This window comes from Terrapene carolina, unplaced genomic scaffold (genome assembly GCF_002925995.2).
Source record: "Terrapene carolina triunguis isolate 2854851 unplaced genomic scaffold, T_m_triunguis-2.0 Scaffold34021, whole genome shotgun sequence".
NCBI lineage: Eukaryota > Metazoa > Chordata > Testudines > Emydidae > Terrapene > Terrapene triunguis.
The window spans coordinates 3,549,989-3,570,720 of NW_020698372.1; the positions used below are offsets into that span (position 1 = coordinate 3,549,989).

The 20,732-nt window shown below is 40.2% G+C and overlaps 1 protein-coding gene across 1 annotated transcript in view; it reads right to left on the reverse strand.

The window, feature by feature from the left end:
* Positions 1–20,732, reverse strand: part of LOC112119306 (rab effector MyRIP) — a 343,018-nt gene that overhangs the window by 75,927 nt on the left and 246,359 nt on the right. The window contains exons 4-5 of the mRNA XM_024217917.2: positions 3,543–3,679; positions 1,763–1,843 (exon numbers count right to left, since the gene is read on the reverse strand). Coding sequence (XP_024073685.2) covers positions 1,763–1,843; positions 3,543–3,679 — 218 coding nt within the window. The remainder of the gene's footprint in view (positions 1–1,762; positions 1,844–3,542; positions 3,680–20,732) is intronic.

Here is a 20,732-nt window from a genome sequence, read left to right on the forward strand (position 1 = left end):
TCACCACCCTGGTCAGGTGGCCAGTAGTACATTCCTACTGCTGTGCTCTCATTTTTCAAGTGTGGAATTTCAATCCATGGAGATTCCATGTTACAGTTTGAGTCATTTAAGACTTTTACTATATTTGACTCTATGCTTTTTTCACATATAGTGCCACCTCCCCTCCCTCAGTCAGTCATTGCTACTGTATATATTTTGTATGTGTCCCATTGCTTTTCATAGTTCCAGCAAGTTACTGTGATGCCTATTCTATAAATATCCTCATTTAATATCAGGCACTCAAGTTCACCCATTTTAGTATTTAGACTTCTTGCATTTGTACACAAGCACTGATAAAATTTTTAAGTATTTAGTTGTCTGACTTCATGTGATGTAATTGAATACGAATCTTTTTTGTTTGACTGTTTCTCTTCATTTCCTGCCTGTACTTTATCAGCTTCTAGCCTCTCCTCTTTACTAGCTATGGAGTATCCCCAAGGGACGTCTGTCTGAACTGTGTGCTCCTCTGCACCTGTCAACTTTCCCCCCAGCCTTAGTTTAAAAACGCCTTTATAACCTTTTTAATTTTACATGCCAGTAATCTGGTTCCATTTTGGTGTAGCTGGAGCACATCCTTCCTGTATAGGCTCCTCCTTTCCCAAAAGGTTCCCCAGTTCCTAATAAACCTAAATCCCTCCTCCAAACATCATCCTCTTATCCACGCAAAGATACTCTACAGTTCCGCCTGTCTAACTGGCCCTGTGCGCGGAATTGGAAACATTTCAGAGAAGGCTACCATGGAAGTCCTGGACTTAAATCTCTTACCAAGCAGCCTAAATTTGACCTCCATGACCTCTCTCTCCTACCTTTCCCTATGTCATTGCACATGCACCTTGATTCTCAGAACCATGATGATGAGCATTGGCATAAACATCTCAATAGACAGAAAAAATGTTGGGTGGTCTGTACCCATTTCTATATTCTGCCTCTCTGGCATGTCTATGTGCCCTGCAGTTCAGATTATGGGGATGTGACAGCAGTGCTCACCAAAGTGCTGCACTGTAAATCCCCCATGTGGACTTTGTAGGCGTGAACTAAAATGTTCCTAGTTTGCATTAACTTAGTCCTCTTCAAACAGGGCTAAATTAATGCAAAGTAGGAACCTTTTGTTCGCGCCTGCAGCATTCACACAGGGGAGTTATAGTGCAGCACTTTGGTGTACACTGCTATTCACACCCCTGTAATCCGAACTGCCAGACATTTCCGTAAAAATACAGTATTGACAGAGGCTACTAACTTTCTAAACTTAAATAATACATAACTTACAATTTTACATAGAAAAACACAATATTTCTACAAAATCCATTTAGGGATACTAACAATGTGCTTACTTTAGTTGGGTAGTTATGATGAGAGGAATGTTTGTAACAGAATTTAACAAAACTGAGACCTATATGAAAAACAAGTGTGTATGAGCATTAGGGGAAAATCATGTGAGAGAGAGAGAGAACAAACTCTGAACATGTGTACAGTATTAAGAAAACCATATTGAAGTGAATGCATAATAGGCATGATGCAAAACAGATAAAGTCTAGCATGTGCCCTGTGAACCACAGAAGCTCTGGTAACTCACTAAAGGTTTTAGCTAAAAGATTAGCGATCCTGTAAACGTTTCATCACCAGGGACCAATGCGACTTGGAGACCCTCCAGCACTGTAGGCTATTTATCAAGTAACTCAGTAACAGTTCAGTTTTAGTGCAAATGAATTTTAAGTAGAGTTACCTTCTGTCTGTCTGTAGAATGTAGAGTCACTGCCACAAATGCTTCCTTCATTTTCTATGCTTCCTTCAAAAAAGCTTCCTTCTGCTCAAAAAGACAACACAACACATATTGTATATGAATATTCAATATATTATTAGATTAAAGTACTCTTTCAAAAAGTAGTGGTGTTTCTAACTACACCACATGTATAGAGGAGTAGTCTGAAAATTCCTGTTTGAATTTCAGCTGTTATACAAAATGTTATTTCTTTTATATGAAAGATTTCTCAGAGAGAGAGCGAGGGGATGAAGTTACTTAAATGCAGAACTTGTAAAATGAAAGCTAGTGCAGTGAACTTGCTTTTAACATGACATTTGGGACTTGAAACAGATCCTGGATTTTAAAGGCCACTACTGTATAAATAAAACAAACCCAGACATTTAAACTTGTATTTATCTTCAAATGAAACAAGAGGGTTATCTTACAGTCATACTGAAAATAGAAAAAGAAAGTTAACAATGACATTTAGACGCTGAGACCTACAGAAAGGTCTCCTATATCCTGCACATCCTTACTTATGTATCCTGCATGTTATTACTCATGGGAGCAGTCTCATTTAAAGGCATAATTCAATGAGACTACTTTTGAGCATAAGGAATGCCTCGATGCGTAAGGTTTTGCAGGATCAGTTTCCTGACTTTTTTAATTTTCTGCATGTATTTAAATTAATTCTTTTGTTCCATTTGCATCACACCCACTAAATGTAGCATGCCCGCCTTTATTTTTTCATTTCCATTTTTGAAGGTTTTTTTTTTTTAAATTGATAGGAAGAGAAAAGCAACCTATCAAAATGGAATCTTTTAGGATGGCATTCTCCTGTTCTACCTACAGGCTTGCCATGTACTTCTAAGTAGTATTAAAAGAGCCACTTAGAGTTGCCTTCACCCAGGTGCACACAGCCTTGCTATTATTTTTGTTTTCCAAGTGCTTAGCTTATCTTCAAGAAAGAAAGAAAGACTTTATAGAAAACATAAACCTTGTAGAAAACACAAACTCTGTACAGATTTCAGTCGAATTACACTAGGGATGAATTTGGCCCAGTGGAGGTAAATCATCTCAGAAAGATTAGTCTGGTTCTGCTTCTGAATCATTTGCTATTCAATTACAGTAAATGTGCCAGCATGACAGCAAGAAAGCACTGTCCCCAAACTCACTGAATACCTTCAATTACTAGTTTTATAGGGGGATGCATCATCTCTCCATAGTTAGGAAAGAATTACATCTCATTCTAGAAGGCTGATATTGATATTAAACTGATCACATTTCTTCCCCATTTACTAGAGAAACTTCAAATGTAAGCCGCAGCTGCAATTCACATGGGGCCAAATTCTATGGCAAACAGGCAAAACTCCAGTTGTGGTATGGACTGCAGGATCTGGCCTTAGTCAAATTTTGCATTAAGTGCAATGGAAAACCTCCACTCCAAAATTCTGTGCTCATTCATTATCTACACAAAACTCTCAGAGCCCTAAGCATGTTCATGGAGAGCAGAAACAGCTGAAATTTGCTTTGTAGATCTGAGAGCAGAATTTTGCCTTATAGATTATCTAAATTTTGATTAGTTAAATAGCTCAAATCTAGCCCAACTCCCTAGATATTTAACTTCTTATATTCCCCCACTGTAATTCTTCTGAAAAATTGTAATTTTCTCCCCCCCCCCCAAATACTCTCAGAACTCTGATTGGGTCCATCATGTGAGTTAATGTGGATGAGCCTATAAAAAATTAAAACTGTACTGTACCTATTATTTCAGAACAAGCACCACTCTCCAGTCTATGTTTTCTGTATAAATTCTTCAGGACTTTGGCACTACCAAAACGCTTGAAGCGACTTTTCACATTATTGTAATACCATTCCAGGGACTGGGTCCTTAGGAGTCTAAAGAGAATAAATGAGCAACATTTCAGAATGCTTAAAAGGAGTCTACATCAAATAAAAACAAAAACTCTCCCTGGTCTTTCCTAAAAATTATATCTACTGGGCTCTCTTAAATCAAAAGCCTTATAGCATAATATTTTTGAACACTGTTTCTTGGTTTTAGCTTGAACAAGTCTGGTTTTATGGCAAAATAAGTACTGGAAATGTAGCTAAAAGTCATTCTGATTACAGTAGTAAGTTGCTTGGTTACCATATCAAAATAGCAGATTATATATTTTAACAAATGTACTGAATACATTTTGAAAGGCTATCTACAGTATTATAGAATAACATATGAGGCTATGGTTTTAAAAGTGTTAAATATTTACATGGATTTATAAATAACTCACTATGGAAAGAATAGTTAGTTAAGACTTTACAGGGCCTGGAGAGCTCTCTTTTTCTCTTTGATTAAGATTTTTTTAAGATTTATTTTTCATAAACATATACAAACATTTACAGAAAAGAGCTCATTGGACAAGGTCTGTACAAAGAATCTTAACTCATTGCAAACAAATAAGAATGGGTGGAAAACTTTATTGGGAAACATTCAAATAAATAGTGAAAGTGCCATCATACTGGAATGTGTAAGAGCAAGAACTGGGAGGACAACAAGCCAAAAGACATTGTAAACATCTACATCTTTTCCCAAAAATCAACATGGAACCTGGATTTAGCATCTGTGCTCTGAATGGAAAAAAAATCTCCCACCTTTGAGTAGATTGTTCCAAAGCTCACTGAATGGAAAGACTCGCAGAGACTTCAGTGGGCTTTGGATCAGGTCCCAAAAGACCAAGAAGATGATGCAAGCCATATCAGCCCCTTTTATGATAATAAACCATAAGCAGGGCTAGCAGCAGAAAGTCTGCGCAGAGAGTGATTGTGGGTAGCCCACAGCTGACCGGCACAGTCTCAAAAATGGTATCATGTGGAAAGAACTCTACGAATTCCCAGCTGTAACTTAAAGCTGACCTCCACCAGCAGTAGCCCCAGGAAAGAAAAGCAGTGTTTGCACCAGTGGATCTGAATCAACTCCCATGTGTTTTTTTTTTTTTCACAAATTGATCTGATTTATTTGGTTGTGTACTGTCACATTAGTTTAGTTTATTTTATGCCACATTTACTTACATCAAGTCAGATCACATGTAGCAAAGTGACTGGTATATTCTGATGTGACAGTATAGCATAGCTACAAATGTGACAGTTCCCCCCACCCTTGTAATAATGTTTTTCAGTTACTAAAATGGGAGGGGCAAATCCCATACAAAGTAGGAGACAAGGAGTTTACGTTCTAGAACTTTGTATGTAATTAAGGCAATCTGTTGCTTCCTAAGACCAAGATTTTGAAACTTGGAAGCCAAAAGTTAGCCTTCTAAGACTAACTTAGGTACCTAAATAAGTGGCAGGGCCGGCTCCAGGCACCAGCTTACCAAGCAGGTGCTTGGGGTGGCCACTTCGGAGAGGGGCGGCACGTCCAGTTGTTCAGCGGCAATTCGGCGGACGGTCCCTCACTTCTGCTCCTAGTGAAGGACCTCCCGCCGAATTGCCGCCACAGATCGCGATCGCGGCTTTTTTTTGTTTTGTTGTTGTTTTTTTTGCTTGGGGCGGCCAAAACCCTGGAGCCAGCCCTGATAAGTGGCCTCATTATCAGAAGTGCTGGGCACCCAGCAACTCCAACTGACTTAAGCCATGATTTTCAAAAATGGAATCAATGGAATAACTGGCTACTTGATTCAGATGGGGTAATTCACTCCTGACACAACTCTAGTTAGCTTGTATAGTATTAATCACTTGGAATTTCTGTGGGATTCCTCTCAGGCACCAAAATAAAAACACACTAAGAGAAAGTGGTGATCTCAAAAGAATGTAATCGTAAGACCTGTTTTCTTCAGCAAGTCTGGGTTTCCTTTGCATATATGAGGCAAACGACAATCGACAATTTTTCTCCAACACACGTCATTTGATAAGAAATTGTGTTTTCCTTTGAGGGTACTAACTGTATGGTTCTGCCAGTTATATCATTTTTGTCAATTATCTCCACAGATTCTATGTTATGACCAAGCCCACCGTAAAATACATGACCCAAGAGTTTCACTAAATGTTCCCATTGGTCTCAAGTGTTCAGGGAGATGCCTACAATGCTAAATGGAATAGCACCAAACAGGTCCATTTATATTCTAGTCCACTTACATATCATCACTGAAAAACATCTCGTAGAGTATACCTATAACCTACTAATGCAGAGTGGAAACTAAATAAAAGTGGTAAAGTTTGTTCGCTGAATTCTTGCACACCAAAGCCCAGCTATAGATTAATTATAGGGCTGCAAATAACAAGAAAATACATGTATAGCACACAAGTGTCCTTTTTCTGTGTGTCTCAGCTTCAACTAGATTCAAGGCAGCAGCTTTCTCTTACTGTGATTGCACAGTGCCTAGCACAATGATGCCCCAAGCTTGACTGGGGTCTCTGAGAGCTAGTGTAATACAGATACTCTGTTAGTATACAAATAATACTAAGACTGATACATGTCCTGACAGAGTTGGCCAAAAATCTGTTTTCTATATGACGTCCTCACAGGTCACCTTGGTATGCACATGATCTACAACAGATGAGATATATGGGGCCAATGTCAAAGTGGCGGTCATTGTGCCCAAATCTGTTTGATTGTGAAATAGAGGGCTTTTGATTCCCTACGCTGTGGCTGCCAAAAAGCATTTTGTTCAATTGTAGGATGTCTGTGAAGTCCTGATTAGCAGAACTGTGCTTGGCAGCGGGAAACCTGGTAAATCCATGAATTCAGTCAACTTTTACTCAAAAACAGCTTTCAGCATTTCTTCCCACTTTAACATACTCACAAGTTGTCTCAGCCACATGTGAAAGTGAGAGTTTCTTCCACTTTATGGATCAATAGCATGATTGATAGCACTATTTGCATCCGTGGTATTAGAATTGTGTCAGAAAGGGAAAAATGCTACATCTTCTCTTGCTGAGTTTCATTCAGATTTGTCCACTAATGTTCTGGAGTGTTGGAAGGTTTGGCCTTCAACCTCTGAAATGAACACATGATCTTCATGATGGGTAAAATCAAGTTCATGTGTATGGGAGAGGAGAGAGGGCAGGATGCCCATTATTAGTTGAAATTGCTCCTAGCCTAGGACAGCATTCAAATGCTTGCTTCCCTTAAATGAGCAGTTATTAAATTAATACTCAAGAAACCATGCCTTCAAGTTGACAATCTTCCCAACTACCACTCTGTTCCTAAGCTTTGCTTTATGTGGTAGAAAAGCTTGCAACAAAATTACTTTTGTACCATCTGGCCTGACTTCCTTGACTCTTTTCAATGCACCTTTCAGCTGAAGTATAGCATGGAAAATGAATTAGTATCATTAGACAGATGATGATCTAGCTGTGAGCAGAAGTCAGCAATCCATGCTGACTTTTTTTCCTTTTACATCTGTCAGCAGCCATCGATACCACTGACCACAACAATAGCGACTTGCCTGCAGCTGTTGACTGGACTGGATGAGACTGCACTTCAGTGGCTCCACTTTTTCCTCTCCAAGGTTGTACCCACGCTAGGGAATGTTTATGAAAATTCCTAACACCGTTATCACTAGTGTATCTGCGGCAGTGTTAGCAACATTGGGAGCGCTAGCAGAGATGGCTCCATGGCTCTGGCATACATTTTAGCACCATACTAAGTAGCTTAATGTTGTGCACTAGAGGCATGTGCTTGCTAGCCACCATGCCATCAGGTCTCATTACCACTTTTATGAAAGTATCAAGCTCTTGCAAGTTAGGAACATGAATTCTAGTGCTGAGAGTATCAGGGAGCTACCACAATTGCAGCTGCAGGTTTACGGTAAGCATAATGCTTTAAATTTCTGTATAGGAACTCAGAGATTGTGAGAAGGGCAGATGTGATAGAGCTTGGTGGGAAATGGTTTTCCCATCTCATGAACATTTTTGAGTTTAAAAAAAATATCCAATGCTGCATCAGGATGAACTTGAGCTCTTTCAAAAAAAAATTTGATGAAAACATTCAGAGAGAGAGAGAGAGAGAGAGCGCTCCACCTCAGAATACCCAGTAGACTGGAGGTCAGGATACTTGACTAGGATGTGGGTGATTCAGGTTCAAGTTCCTGGTTTGAATCAGGCAGGGGTTCAAATCCCTGATCCGCCTGTTTCAGATCAGGGACTAGTTCCAGGTGAGTTCCCTGACTACCAAGCTATTCTGAGATGAAGCTCTCTCCTTCTCCCTCCGACCCCCCCAAAATTCCATGCTGGACCCGAGAAACCTTTTCCAATTACAGTTTAGTTAAAACTGATATGTTCCTGCAAAATCTTTTGGTTTAGATTAATCCAAATTTTCTAATGAAAAACGTTTAGTCAAAAATTTCCTGACCAAGTCAGTGAATGACTAAAAATGAGGCTTGCTTGCCTACGCCACCACATCTGGTTGAGGAGCAAAAATTGGGAATAGTTTTGAAACTTCCTCAGTTCTGGCGGTTGAAAATTTGTAAGAAACCTTATAATCTCCCTTTTGTGATAGTGAGCCACAACAACTCCAAATCTGTGCTTCTATTCTGCATGCATTCTATAACAAATTGCAATGACTCTTCTAAAGCTTTTCAGCCTCTTAACATTCAGATAAGTCACCATGTCCCTGCTGATTTCTACTGTGGAGAAAGGATTTGGAGAAGAGAATAGCCATCCCTATGGATACCAAAATAAAGGTCTTATTCACAAAAGAAATATGGACACTTTCTGCTCATTTCAAAATCCTTTAATGTTGGTCTGTATTTTAAAGCCATGACTCTTCTACATACTGCAAAAACGCTTTTCTATGTGCCTAGAATTATGAAAAGCTACATCATAGCAACCACCAAATCTTACACTGAAGCACTTTCCCCCTCTTATCTATATTGCAGTGTGTGCAAATTCTTTCCATGAAATAAAAAGTTCATATTTAAAGACTATTAGTCATACACACATAAAAGCAGCAGCACTGGCTGAAGTTATTTATTTGTATTTCTGTGCTACAAAGTCAGCTATGTCTGTATATGTAAACAGCTCTAAAATCCAAGGCCATTATTTATGTTACATAAAATCATTAGGCAGGTGAATCACATTTCAAAGCCTTTTGTTATGGAAACAACATTGTGGGTTTGGAATCAGTATTACTACAATATGTAAAAATTATTAGTCAACTTCTGTTCAATAAAGAAAAGCTTGACAGAGTATGAGAGATTGATTTTTTTAAGCGAGAGAGAGAATGAGGCACTAATAGAATAACAGACTCAGAGCAATGGATAAATCTGGGCATACTGTGAACAGGTCCTGTGGCTGCTTCCTCACAGCACTGTCAATACTCCCCAACCCTGGCCTGCAATACCCACCTACTCCATTCCAGGCTCTTTCCTGAGAAGGAACAACTGCAAGTTGTGCTGTGTGATTGTGATATGAACAAAAATTTCCTAGGGATGACATCTCCTAACATATTTTTACTTATGATCATAGGGCGAACATTTGAAAGACTTCACTCAAACATTTCTACAAGCAGTCAAAAAATCCATTACACAGCACGCAGAAGATAAACAAAGCGATTTATCATTTAACATTCATAGTCTTCTAATAACATGACACAAGTTAGGGGCACTCATTCTGATTAAAGGTCAGTGCAGCAAACCCCTTTCTCTAGAACTCTAAATGTTAACACAATGGAAACGGAAATGATGTTCATGTTTTTAGAGGCTGTTTATAACATAGTTTAAACTGGGAGAAAGCACACAGAAATTGTAGAACTCTGAAAATATTCAGTGACCTCCATAGTGATTAGGAGTAAAATTTCAAACATGCTTAAGTGATTTAGGCACTTAAGTGACTTGAGAGCTCAGGTGCTACTGAAGACTTTAACATACTCACAAGTTGTCTCAGCCACATGTGAAAGTGAGGGAGGAAATATATAGTAGGTCTGAATTTCATCCCTGTTGATGTACGCTGATAGTGAAGGCCTCATTTTCAGCTCAGCCTTAACTGGACCTGTATTTTTGCAGGCGCAAAGGTCATTTAGACATTCAATTCCCTGAATATGCCCCCCCAAAACATCAAAGTGACCTAAACTGCAGGTGCAAAATGGTACAGTAGAACTTCAGAGTTACGAACACCAGAGTTATGAACTGACCAGTCAACCACACCCCTCATTTGGAACTGGATGTACACAATCAGGCAGCAGAGAAAAAAAACCCACTGTACAGCACAGAACTGTGTTAAACATAAACTACCAAAAAAATAAAGGGAAAGTTTAAAAAAAAGATTTGACAAGGTAAGGAAACTGTTTGTGCTTGTTTAATTTAAGACGATTAAAATCAGCATTTTTCTTCTCCACAGCAAAGTTTCAAAGATGTATTAAGTCAAGGTTCAGTTGTAAACTTTTGAAAGAACAACCATTTTGTTCAGAGTTATGAAAAACCTCCATTCCCAAGGTGTTCGTAACTCTGAGGTTCTACTGTACTTGCAGGTATTTGTGCCTGAAAATCCACTTGTCTGTCCTGGCGAATCCCTAAACACTCGAGTTAAATCTTTTTATGTACATTTTATGTCATCCTTTTAGGGCACCTTAAGTGCACTAGCCCTTTGTGTCTGGATGGATCTGCACAGAAGAATGTCTTGTTTTTTTCAGCTTTGCTGATCCTGTTATGGCCCTTTCCTCTCACCTTACAGGGCACCTTCTCAAGTTTTCTGATTCCATGGTGGAAATCAGACTGTGCGTTAAATTATGCCCTCAGTTACACCAGTGCAACCCCACTGACTCCTGTGAGGTTTCACAGGTATAAATGGAGTTCAGAAATTTGGCTCTATGAATACTAAGTAACTAACTAGATGGTAATAATTATGTAGTAATATACTTTCAAGTAACATTTGGGAGTTCATATGGCAGAAAATATACATAAAATTTGTTCCCATTAGAGCCCAACTGCTAGATTAAAGAGTTTATTTATATAAAATCACTGTAATCACTGCAGCAGCACCTGCCAATGCCGAGATAATTATGGGTTTTTGTCAATGTTTCCATTATAAACCCAATTTTTCAGGTGTTTATAACTCAGTTACAATTTTTCTCCTAGCTTCTTAGTTCATAAGACTGGAAACAATAAAGGACATCAGGGCAGACCCATTAGACTCTAATGATTAGAGTAATGTTAGTAATATAAAAGATCTTCATAACATTACCAATAAATACACCTGAAGGGACTTCAGCACTTTAATTAGCCTTGAAAGCAGTCAGATATTCAGCAGCATTCTTCCAAACATTGATGACCAGAAGAGAATGAATTAAGTTCTGAATTAAGTTCAACAGAAACCAAATTAAACTGCTACTGAATACAACTTTTGTGTAATATATAAAAAACACACTGTGTTTTAAAGTAGTCTGACACTGAATTAAGAAGCTGTGAAAGACCCATATACACACCTACAGTGGTCACTATTTAAGAAGTCTTCCACCTTTGCCAATAGCTAGTGTATCTGACATATCACAGTTACCACCCAGAGCTAGTATAGGAAATAAAGGGAACTATGTGGCATCAATTGACAAAGAATGCCTTTATAATGGAAACCACTGCATATGAATGGGAGTGTGATATTTACGCTTCAAACAAAGGGAAATAAAAAGTTCAGATAGATGGAGCATTTCACTACTTACTCTAACTAGAACTTTGTTTTCAAAAACCTTGAACAGGAAGAAGAGGGTAGCAAGACAAAATAGAACATAGCGTTCTTCATGTAAGCCAGACTCGCAGGTGGCCTTCTTGCCTTTGCTGACCACCTAATCTTGTTGATTTAATAATCAGAAAAAATAATATATGAACCAAGAACGTGAATTTGGGATTAAAACACAGGAAGTCAAAATTCTGATCAATAGAAATGGTGACAGATCTCATTCCTAGTTCAAGGCAAATCGTTGGACAGATAATCTTTGAAAGGTTGATGTCGTGGGGCAAGTGCGCCCCGTCCCTTCTTGGGAGGAGGTGGGTGTAATGATGGCCCCATAGCTGAGTCTATACAACCATCCCTTGTCTAGCATAGCTTGGCCTAAGGGTAAAAGTCAATATGGCTGTCCTCTCTCAGGGCTGTGTGGCCTAGCGGCCAGAGTCAGTCTAATTGCCAGAGTCAGTATAATGGCCCTCTTCAGCAGGGCTGTTTGGCCTGGGGGCCTATCAGGGGAGTGGGCCGCAACCTGGAGGGAAAGAGAGAGGTGTGGCGGCTGGGTAGGGGGACCCGGTCCCCCCTGCTCCACCGAGTCCCAGCTCAGGGCCCTGTCAATGGCAAGCATGCTCACCACAGGGTCAGCGGGGAATCTGCCTGAAACACGCTGATCCCACGCAGCACAATAACTAGTCCCCCAGAGCTACTTCCTACCCTGTTCCTGATCCAGTGGCCCCGGCGTCTCCGGGGTCTCTGGGCTCCTCAGTCAGTGCAGCTCCCAGAAGCCTGCGGAGTCTCAGTGTCCGTGGCTTCCACTGTCTGGGGCTTCCGCGGTTTCCAGATTGGAGCTCACAGCATGCGTCCTCCCTCCTCGGCAGTCAGCTCTGAATGAGCCGCGCGGTTCCCTTTTATATGTAGTCTCCAGCTGGAGCATGCCTGGCCTCCTTGTCCCACAGAGTAGAGTTAACCCTCACAGTACCAGTGCAGAGCAAGTGCGCCCTGTCACAGTTGACTATAACAAGCAAGCTCATTCTCAGTTTCAAAGAGGGGTTTGGTGTCTGCTATACATTTAACAGGCTGATTCTGAGCTGTAAGAGTGCACTGTGTCAATGGTTTGCATTGATATTATGAAGTAACATGGTTCATTGATGTAATGACTCTATTGTGATAATAACTAAGTATCATGCAAATAACCTGAAAGCACATGGACTGGTGATACCATGACCAGATATGGTATTTTGCAGTAAATCCAAGGGAGCCTTTACAAAGGTCTTGTGTAACAGGTCAGCCTTCATTCTGATCAGGCTCTTGTATTCTGTGTTTGTGTGTCTACCTAGAGATATGGCAATGCATTCTCAGCACATTGCAGCACTGTACAAAATCAGGGTAACAAAAGAACAAGCCAAACACTACAGTGATGAAAACAATTGCCTTTGTTCTACCCTTTAAAGATTACTCCTTTAAATTGCTTATGGTACTTACAAATTATTCCATAAACACACCCAGAGGAAATAATCAAATCACACCAATGCAGTTAATGTTAATGGATTGACTTAAACTTTATATCTATAGCAAAGTAAAGGCTAAGATTTTCCAAGACACAAATAGCAGTTAGGCACCCAACTCCCATTGACTTTCAATTGCACTTTTGAGATTTCCCCCCCTAAGAATCTGCCCTTAAAGGACCTTTCTTTTCCTGTCTGCTGTCTCGCCACTTAGGCTATGGCTATACTCAAGAGTTTACACCACTGTAAGCGCTCTGTTTAGCTGGTCTAAGCCAACAGGAGAGAGCTCTCTCATCGACTTAATTAATCCACACCAACAAGTGGTGGTAGCTACGTTGGGGGACAGCGTGTCTCCGTGCACTGCCTGTGCCTGCAAGCGCAGCCCCCACAGCTCCCATTGGCTGGTTCCCAGCCAATGGGAGCTGCAGGGATGGGGGCAGCGTGTGGAACTGCCTCCCACCCCTCCCCAGCAGGTGCCACAGAGATGTGCCAGCAGCCGGCCGCTTCTGGGAGCGACGTGAGGCCACGGCATGAAGGCAGCCTGCCTGAGCCCTGCTGCGCCGGGGCCCCCCTTAGCTTGAATACTTGAATTGCTTTATGCTGCGGTTTTAACACTACAGTACTTTCTGTTAGAAGTTTTTTTTAATATCCTATATATATATATATATATATACATACACACATATATATACACACACACACACACACACACACATACACACATATATATATGTATATATATACACACACACACACACACACACACACACACACACAGGCCAAATTCTTCCTTAGGACGCACTCTAGGGCTGGCTGGAAACTGGAATTCCCATTCTGCATTACATTCTGAAAATTAAAAAAACGAAAAATCAAAATTTCCCATGGAACAGCAATTTCAACATTTTGTTTAGAAAATGTCAAAACAACATTTCAGTTCAACCTTTTTGAAACACTTCTGAGGCTCCTGAGCTGCTTGGAGCCCGGACAGCTTGGGAAGTCTGGGAGCTGGGGCTTTCAGACGGCAGAGGAGTTCAGGCAGCCTCAGACATTTCAAAATGGCAAAAATGAAGTGTTTTGACTTTTTCAAAACAAATGATCGGAATTCCTGGTGACAGGAAATTTCAATTTTTCATTCTGTTTGGAAACAATTTGTTTAAAATTTTAGCCTGGCAGGCTGCTGAGCAGCGAGGGCACCACAGAGTTGTCAACGATTTTCTGATGGAAAAATTTCAATTTTCCCATGGAAAATTTCAATTGTGCAGAAAGTGACTTTTCCTGACCCGGTGCTCTGTGCTGTGCGGTGGCGTGGCTGGCTCCAGCCGGGCGGCGAGGCTGCCTGTGCTGGTGCTCTGGGAGGCGCAGCTGTAGCGCTGCCAGCCACCGGTGCTCCAAGCAGCGTGGTAAGGGGGCGGGGGTGTGGATAGGGGTCGGGTGGTCAGAGGGTGGGGAACGGGGGGTTGAATGGGGGCAGGGGTCGGGGGGCAGTTAGGAAGGGGGGGGTTGGATGGGGCGGTGGGGGGCAGTCAGGGACAGGGGTTCAGGAGGTGGATGGGGTAGGGGTGCTGGGGGGGGCCATCAGGGAACAGGGGGGATTGTATGGGGCAGGAGTCCTCGGGGGGAGCATCAGGGGCGAGAAGCAGGGGGAGTCAGATAGGGGGCGGGGCCGGGCCATGCCTGGCTGTTTGGGGAGGCACAGCCTCCCCTAACTGGCCCTCCACACAATTTCGGAAACCCATTTCCGAAATTTGACTCAGGTCAAAAAGTTTGCCCGCCCCTGTTAGTCACTTCTGAACTGGGCTGTGTTTGAAACTTTGACCTATAAATGACAGGTACATATCCCATTGCCCATCCTCCGAGACACTCAGTCAATTTAGTCTTTCTCCAAGAATCAATATTTTCCTTATTGTGTTTAACTGAAATGGTAGAAATTAATGTATTAGCTACCGATTTCAGGTTAAATCAACCATGCTTCAGCTTTAAGAATGCAATTTCCTCTCCCTTTTCTTTTAACATAGAAATTTGAATCGAACACATAATGAATACTCTGCCAGTGCTCATTGCTCTAAATATCTGGTGCTGAATTGAGTTCAGATTCATATTCAGGTTTTCAACATTAATGTGTGTTAGTATCAAGGCTGGACAAATGTAATTAGATTTCGAGGGTTATTCTTTTGCATTTTTTACTTTTTTTTTTTTTTTTGGCATAGATTTGCTGCCTGTGAAAGATGCTGTGTTGACGTTTCTAGAGAATTAAGTTCTCTGTCTACTCACAAAATAGGTTAAGCATGGAGAGTGGCAATGTAAGCTTCCCCACACTGCCCCACTAACAAGCCTCAACCCTGCATCAGAGAGATCACCTATACTAGGGAGAGAATAATTAAGTTTAAATATCCATTCAGTCTCCACTCTCCCTACTGATGTTACCAGCAAACTTTTACCAACTACCTCACTGGATTTTGAGCTAGGAAACCATACTGAGACTCCTAACTCACTTCACGCAGGTCGCCAAGCAATCATCAGACAGTATCAACTTTTGTCATGATTAGGTTTCATGTTTATGCAGCTACAGTGGGTTAAAACCACTCCCGGTTTATGCTGGTGTAAACCAGGGCACGGGGCCCTCAGTGGTGGAAGATATGCCACAGGGCAGATTAAAGCAGCAGACAATGGATGTAATGTCTCCTCCAACAGATGCCTTGCAAATGGCCTTCAAAGCCCAAAAAGCAGGTAGGGCTAGTTGGAGAAGGTACATAGTCTGCTGTCGGAACGCCTATAGAGCCTCCAGTTGTAACTAAAGCTGCCAGCCCCAGCAGAGACACCATCCCCAGGGAGCCAATCATCTGAGAATTAGGCTTCACTTGCATAGGGAGGCGAAATTAGCACCTCCCTTCTCCAGCAGAGGTGCATCCGGCCCAGTAATTTTATTGCAGTAGAGAGTGCTCTAATTAGTACAGTGTGTTCAGCCTACAGCTTGCCTTATATAAGGTATATCATCAAAATATGTTTTCTAGCAACCTTACATGTAGCAATAAGAAGTTTTATTTATTAAGTACTGATTTCTGTTTTAAAATTCCACTTCACAGGCAATGATAAGGAGAATAAATTGGATAAGTATAGCACAGGAGAAACAGGAGGCTTTCTTTTTTTAGGAATCAATGTGCCATATGTATGTTTAGTTTGTCTCTTTTTCAGTCAACTCCAGCATTCCCTTTTGAAATGCTGATACGCAGGTTGTACGTATTTGAGGGGAAGGGAGAGAACAGATGGGAGGAGATACACTGAAAATACATGGCTCATTTTCAACCCGGAAATAAGAATCAACATTTTTGGCAGCGAGGGCAATTAACCAAGGGAAGTACTAAATTCTCAGTCACCTGGGAACTTTAAATCAAGACGGAATGTTTTCCTAAAAGGCAGGTCATCTAATTCAACCACGGGTTGTTAGGTTAGCTACAGGAATTACTGGGTGAGGTTCTATGGCCTGTGTTACGCAGAAGGTCAGAGCAGATGATCATGATGGCCCCTTCTGGCCTTAACATTGATTAAGCTCTCTTTCTTAAGCATTTAAAAAAAATCACAATCATAAACCATTAACATTTTTAAAGCCTTGTCTTCTAGAATTTCTCTTCAGATTTCCTACTGTTGCTGGTGCAGCTCCACTGTGGGGAGCTCTAGTGGAGATAGGGTGCTGGAGCTCTTTCCCTCATGTCATCTAACCCCTGCTCAGAATGGGGTTACAAGAGATAGTTCTTAATCAGCAGCTGCTCTACACTAGCAGTCACTCCACTAGAAGCACCAGTGAGCTGCCCTAGTGTTAGTGTGCAAAAGTGAAGAAAAATGTTCATGTAGATGTAATGCTGGCAAACCAGGTTCCAGCTTATGGCAAGGCTCCCGAGCCTCACCTGAATACTGACAAACACACAGCTGGAATCGGTCGGGTTCATCTGTTTGTTAGTATCAGTAAAATAGGTATTAGAGTTATAAAAATGTGCCTAGTGTTTAAGCTTCACTGAATGCTCGTAAACTGTGGCATGCATTAATCTCACTTATAACATCTGTATCCCATACTGTAAGGTACTATTTGAGCATTTGCATCGTAAGCCTCTGTAACTGTGTAAAAATCACCAGACAAGAGAGAAGCATTAACTAGTTTGCAATACTGGTCTCCAATAGAATGGATTAGGTCCTGCCTGACAAAGAAGGCCCATCAACCCCAGACAAACTATTGTGGAACATCAGAGGACAAAAGACTTTGTTGATTGCTCTCTCCACACACAATGAAGAGGAGATGTGCAAGTGAATTCCTCCCATCAGCTAAGTTTGCAACTTGAAGCAGAAGACGGGAAGGAATAAAAAGCCCTAACAAAGAGGAACTGAATCTTTATGCTTATTGGATTCGGAGGAGCAAGGATTACTAAGCATAAGCAAAAGATCCCCAGTGCTTAGCCTGGGTTAGCCCTAAAGGACATACAGAACTTGCTTATCAAAGAAGCTTCTATTACTTTTTGAAACTTAAGATTGGAATCTATTTGTGTGTACTGTATATATGTTTATCAGCTTTAACCTTCTAATTAGCTCTCATTTCCTTTTCCTATATACTGAATCTTTACGTAGTTCATTATAGGACTGGCTACTATAACACTGTCCTTGGTGTGAGATCTAAAGTGCAGTTGACCTGGGGTAAGTCACTGGTCCTTTGGGACTGGGAGTAACCTCAATATTACTGTGATTCATGGTATAAGTGACCATCTAACACAAAATAAGCTTATCTGGATGGCAAGACAGATTTCGAGTAACGAAGGGGACTGTATGAGATTCCATGTTAAGCCTGTTATAGTGCCCAAGGAGTTTACATTTGATAATTGCATGGTGAAATCTAAGTATTGCACTCTCAACGAATTTGGGGTTTGTGTCCTGTTTCCTAACACACTGCTCTGAGATTGGTACGCATGTTCTTGAGCCACCGCAGGACAGCCTGACAGTAGACACTAGCTAGTGAGCATTTAGTAAAATCAGCCAGAAAATCTGTCGAAATCACATTAAGGTTCAGACAATCACATTTCAATCTATCGTATGACATTTCAATGCCTAGCAGCAGAAAATAGGTTTCTTAAAATATGCCATCTATAGAGTTCACTATAGATCCCCATCAAAGCTAATAAACACTACCAAGAACTGCAGGTTCGTAAACAAGACTCCCTAAGGTGGTAGCTTGATTATTCAGTTTTCATTAAAAGACTGTGAGATTCCAGTTCTTTGGAACTTTGACTCAATTTTCTGAAAAGAATGTCATCTGACTGTAGAAACCAACAATAAAGTATCTGCCTCTAAAGAGTGTGAACCAGACTTTGAATAAAACAGACCTTCAAAGGCTGATCCCTGGCTTCTGAGGATTACTGACATACTTTAAGTTTTAATTAAAAAAGACATACAATGTATTGTTTGCAGTGTTGTTGCAGTTGTGTTAGTCCCAACATATAAAAAAGACAAGGTGGGTGAGGTAATATCGTTTATTGGACCAACTTCTGTTGGTGAGAAAGATAAGCTTTTGAGCTCCATACCGACTTACCTCACCCACTGTGCCTCGCTCATGCAATACACTGCAATTCATAATTCATGTAACCATAAAAACAACATTTGTGTGTAACTTAGCAAAAAAAGTGCCCTGTCTAGACAACACATCAAGTCTGTTGTGCTGCAAATAAAAGGATTCCACCCCAGGTGTAAATTTTGACCAAATTTTGTTTAATTTAAAAAACAAAACAAAACATTTTGACAAGGTCAATATGTTTTTTAGAATGGAATGTTTTGATTTTTCATTTTTAAACAACATTTTGTTATTACATTTATTTTATTTTATATTATAAGTGATAATATAAAATGAAGTGAACATTGGAACAAAACATTTTGATTTTATCAGAACAGAATATTTCAGTTGACTCTCAATGAATTTTTTATTTTTTTTTTTCAAAAATTTTGTTTTGCAGAAAATTTCAAAATGTTGATTCTGTCTCAATTCAATTCAAGACAAAACAAATGTTCAAAATCTCAAAATTTTTCCTGGGACAGAAATTCTGTTTCCCAGACATATTGGCATTTGTAGATAAATTGCATACATGAAATAATACTGAAACAACACTGTGTGTATTCTACACCCCGCTCCGCCACATTGAGACTGCTCCATGCAAAACGCAACTAAATATGAACCAAAATATATATGTTACAACTAAACTGAATAGTGATAAACCATCTCCTCAAAGAACTTTTTCAGTCTCATTCCTATTAGCTCTTGTTGCTAAGCAAACTGAAATTGATTGTCAATGTCGTACCAACAAGATTTCTGAAATGAAAATATGAATACGCAGAGCTACAAAGATTAAACCTATAAAGCAAAACTCTTATGGCAACTGTAGCTTTTAAAAAAAGAAACAACTAGAAACTTTGAAAAATCCTCAGCTATACATTCTTATTAATTTTTTTGTCACTTTTATATCTAACATTAAAGATTGCATCCTTTAGAATCTGTCTCATGAAGTGAAACAGATAAATTCAATAGCAATTACAGTCATGCAAACACTTTTGCATTTGAGCCATAGAACACAAATACTTATATCAATAAACTCACATGAAAAAATGGTCAAACAACTTTTGCATTAATGTTATTAAATGAAAACATTTTCTTTCAAAATATAAATCAACATAACTATCTAGGAAGAAATGCACCAGTCTCTGACATGAGAAATGTTTTCCATTCCCATGGCAGATACAAAACAAAGCAGCAGAACAAAGACGAACTTTGATTAGTTATTCAGATTACCTTAGAGAAGGGTTTTCTTTCTGCAAACTTCATTTCTAGACACAGATTCTTGAAAAACAGCTGAACAAAAATGTGCAGCTGATGAAGCAAGAAAATATTCACAAAACAGATACAAAGTCATCTCCCAGGGCGGGGGGAAAAAAAGCAGAGGCTAAACCATGCAAATTAAATCTGTAATCCTGATTAGAAAAATATGCCGGGTTTTTAACATAGAGCTCAAGAACACCAAAAGAACAACAACCTGCTTTATGGTCTGTTTCTTCAAGAGAATGTTTCTAATAAACACAAATCCCAGCAATGGAGATGAAAAAAGCCATCAGCACATAATATTAAAGAGAAACCAGGACCCAATTCAAGCTTTGTTGAGATATATATATATATATATATAAACGTCTTTCTTTTTTTGATTTCTCATTAAATGTGCTCAGATTCAATTCCCCTTTTAAAATAATTAGTATCTCACCCTGCAACTTTAGCTTTTGCAAAGCACAGATGCACAGTCTACTTATGGAAGGCATAGATATTATATTATATCACTGCACACTGTGATTATGGACATCTGAAGCTTTACAAATTGTGAGAGGCAGAAAACTGCATAGGAAAAATGTTTCTGATGCTCATCCAACAGAAAGCACTACTCATAGCATACAGCAGACATATGATGGACTTAATCCTTAACCCCACTCTACACCCCAGATGATAAAGAGCCAATGTAGCTGACTCCTATCCACCCTCTGAAGCCCTAGGGGAAGGGGAATTCTAGGGGTATTGCAAGGGGCAGGAGGCATAGACAGAGAGATGCTGCACTCCAGTCATCCCCAAATGGCAGACAATCCCTGTGGGCCATTGCTAAACAGGCATAGTTTAAAGCACCAGGGCTGTACCAAACTACAGCAAGTGCCAAATGAGCCCCTAGCCAGCCAAAGGAGTGAAAAGCAGCAAATGATTCTCCCTTTTCAGTTCTGCCCTTTCAGATAAGGTC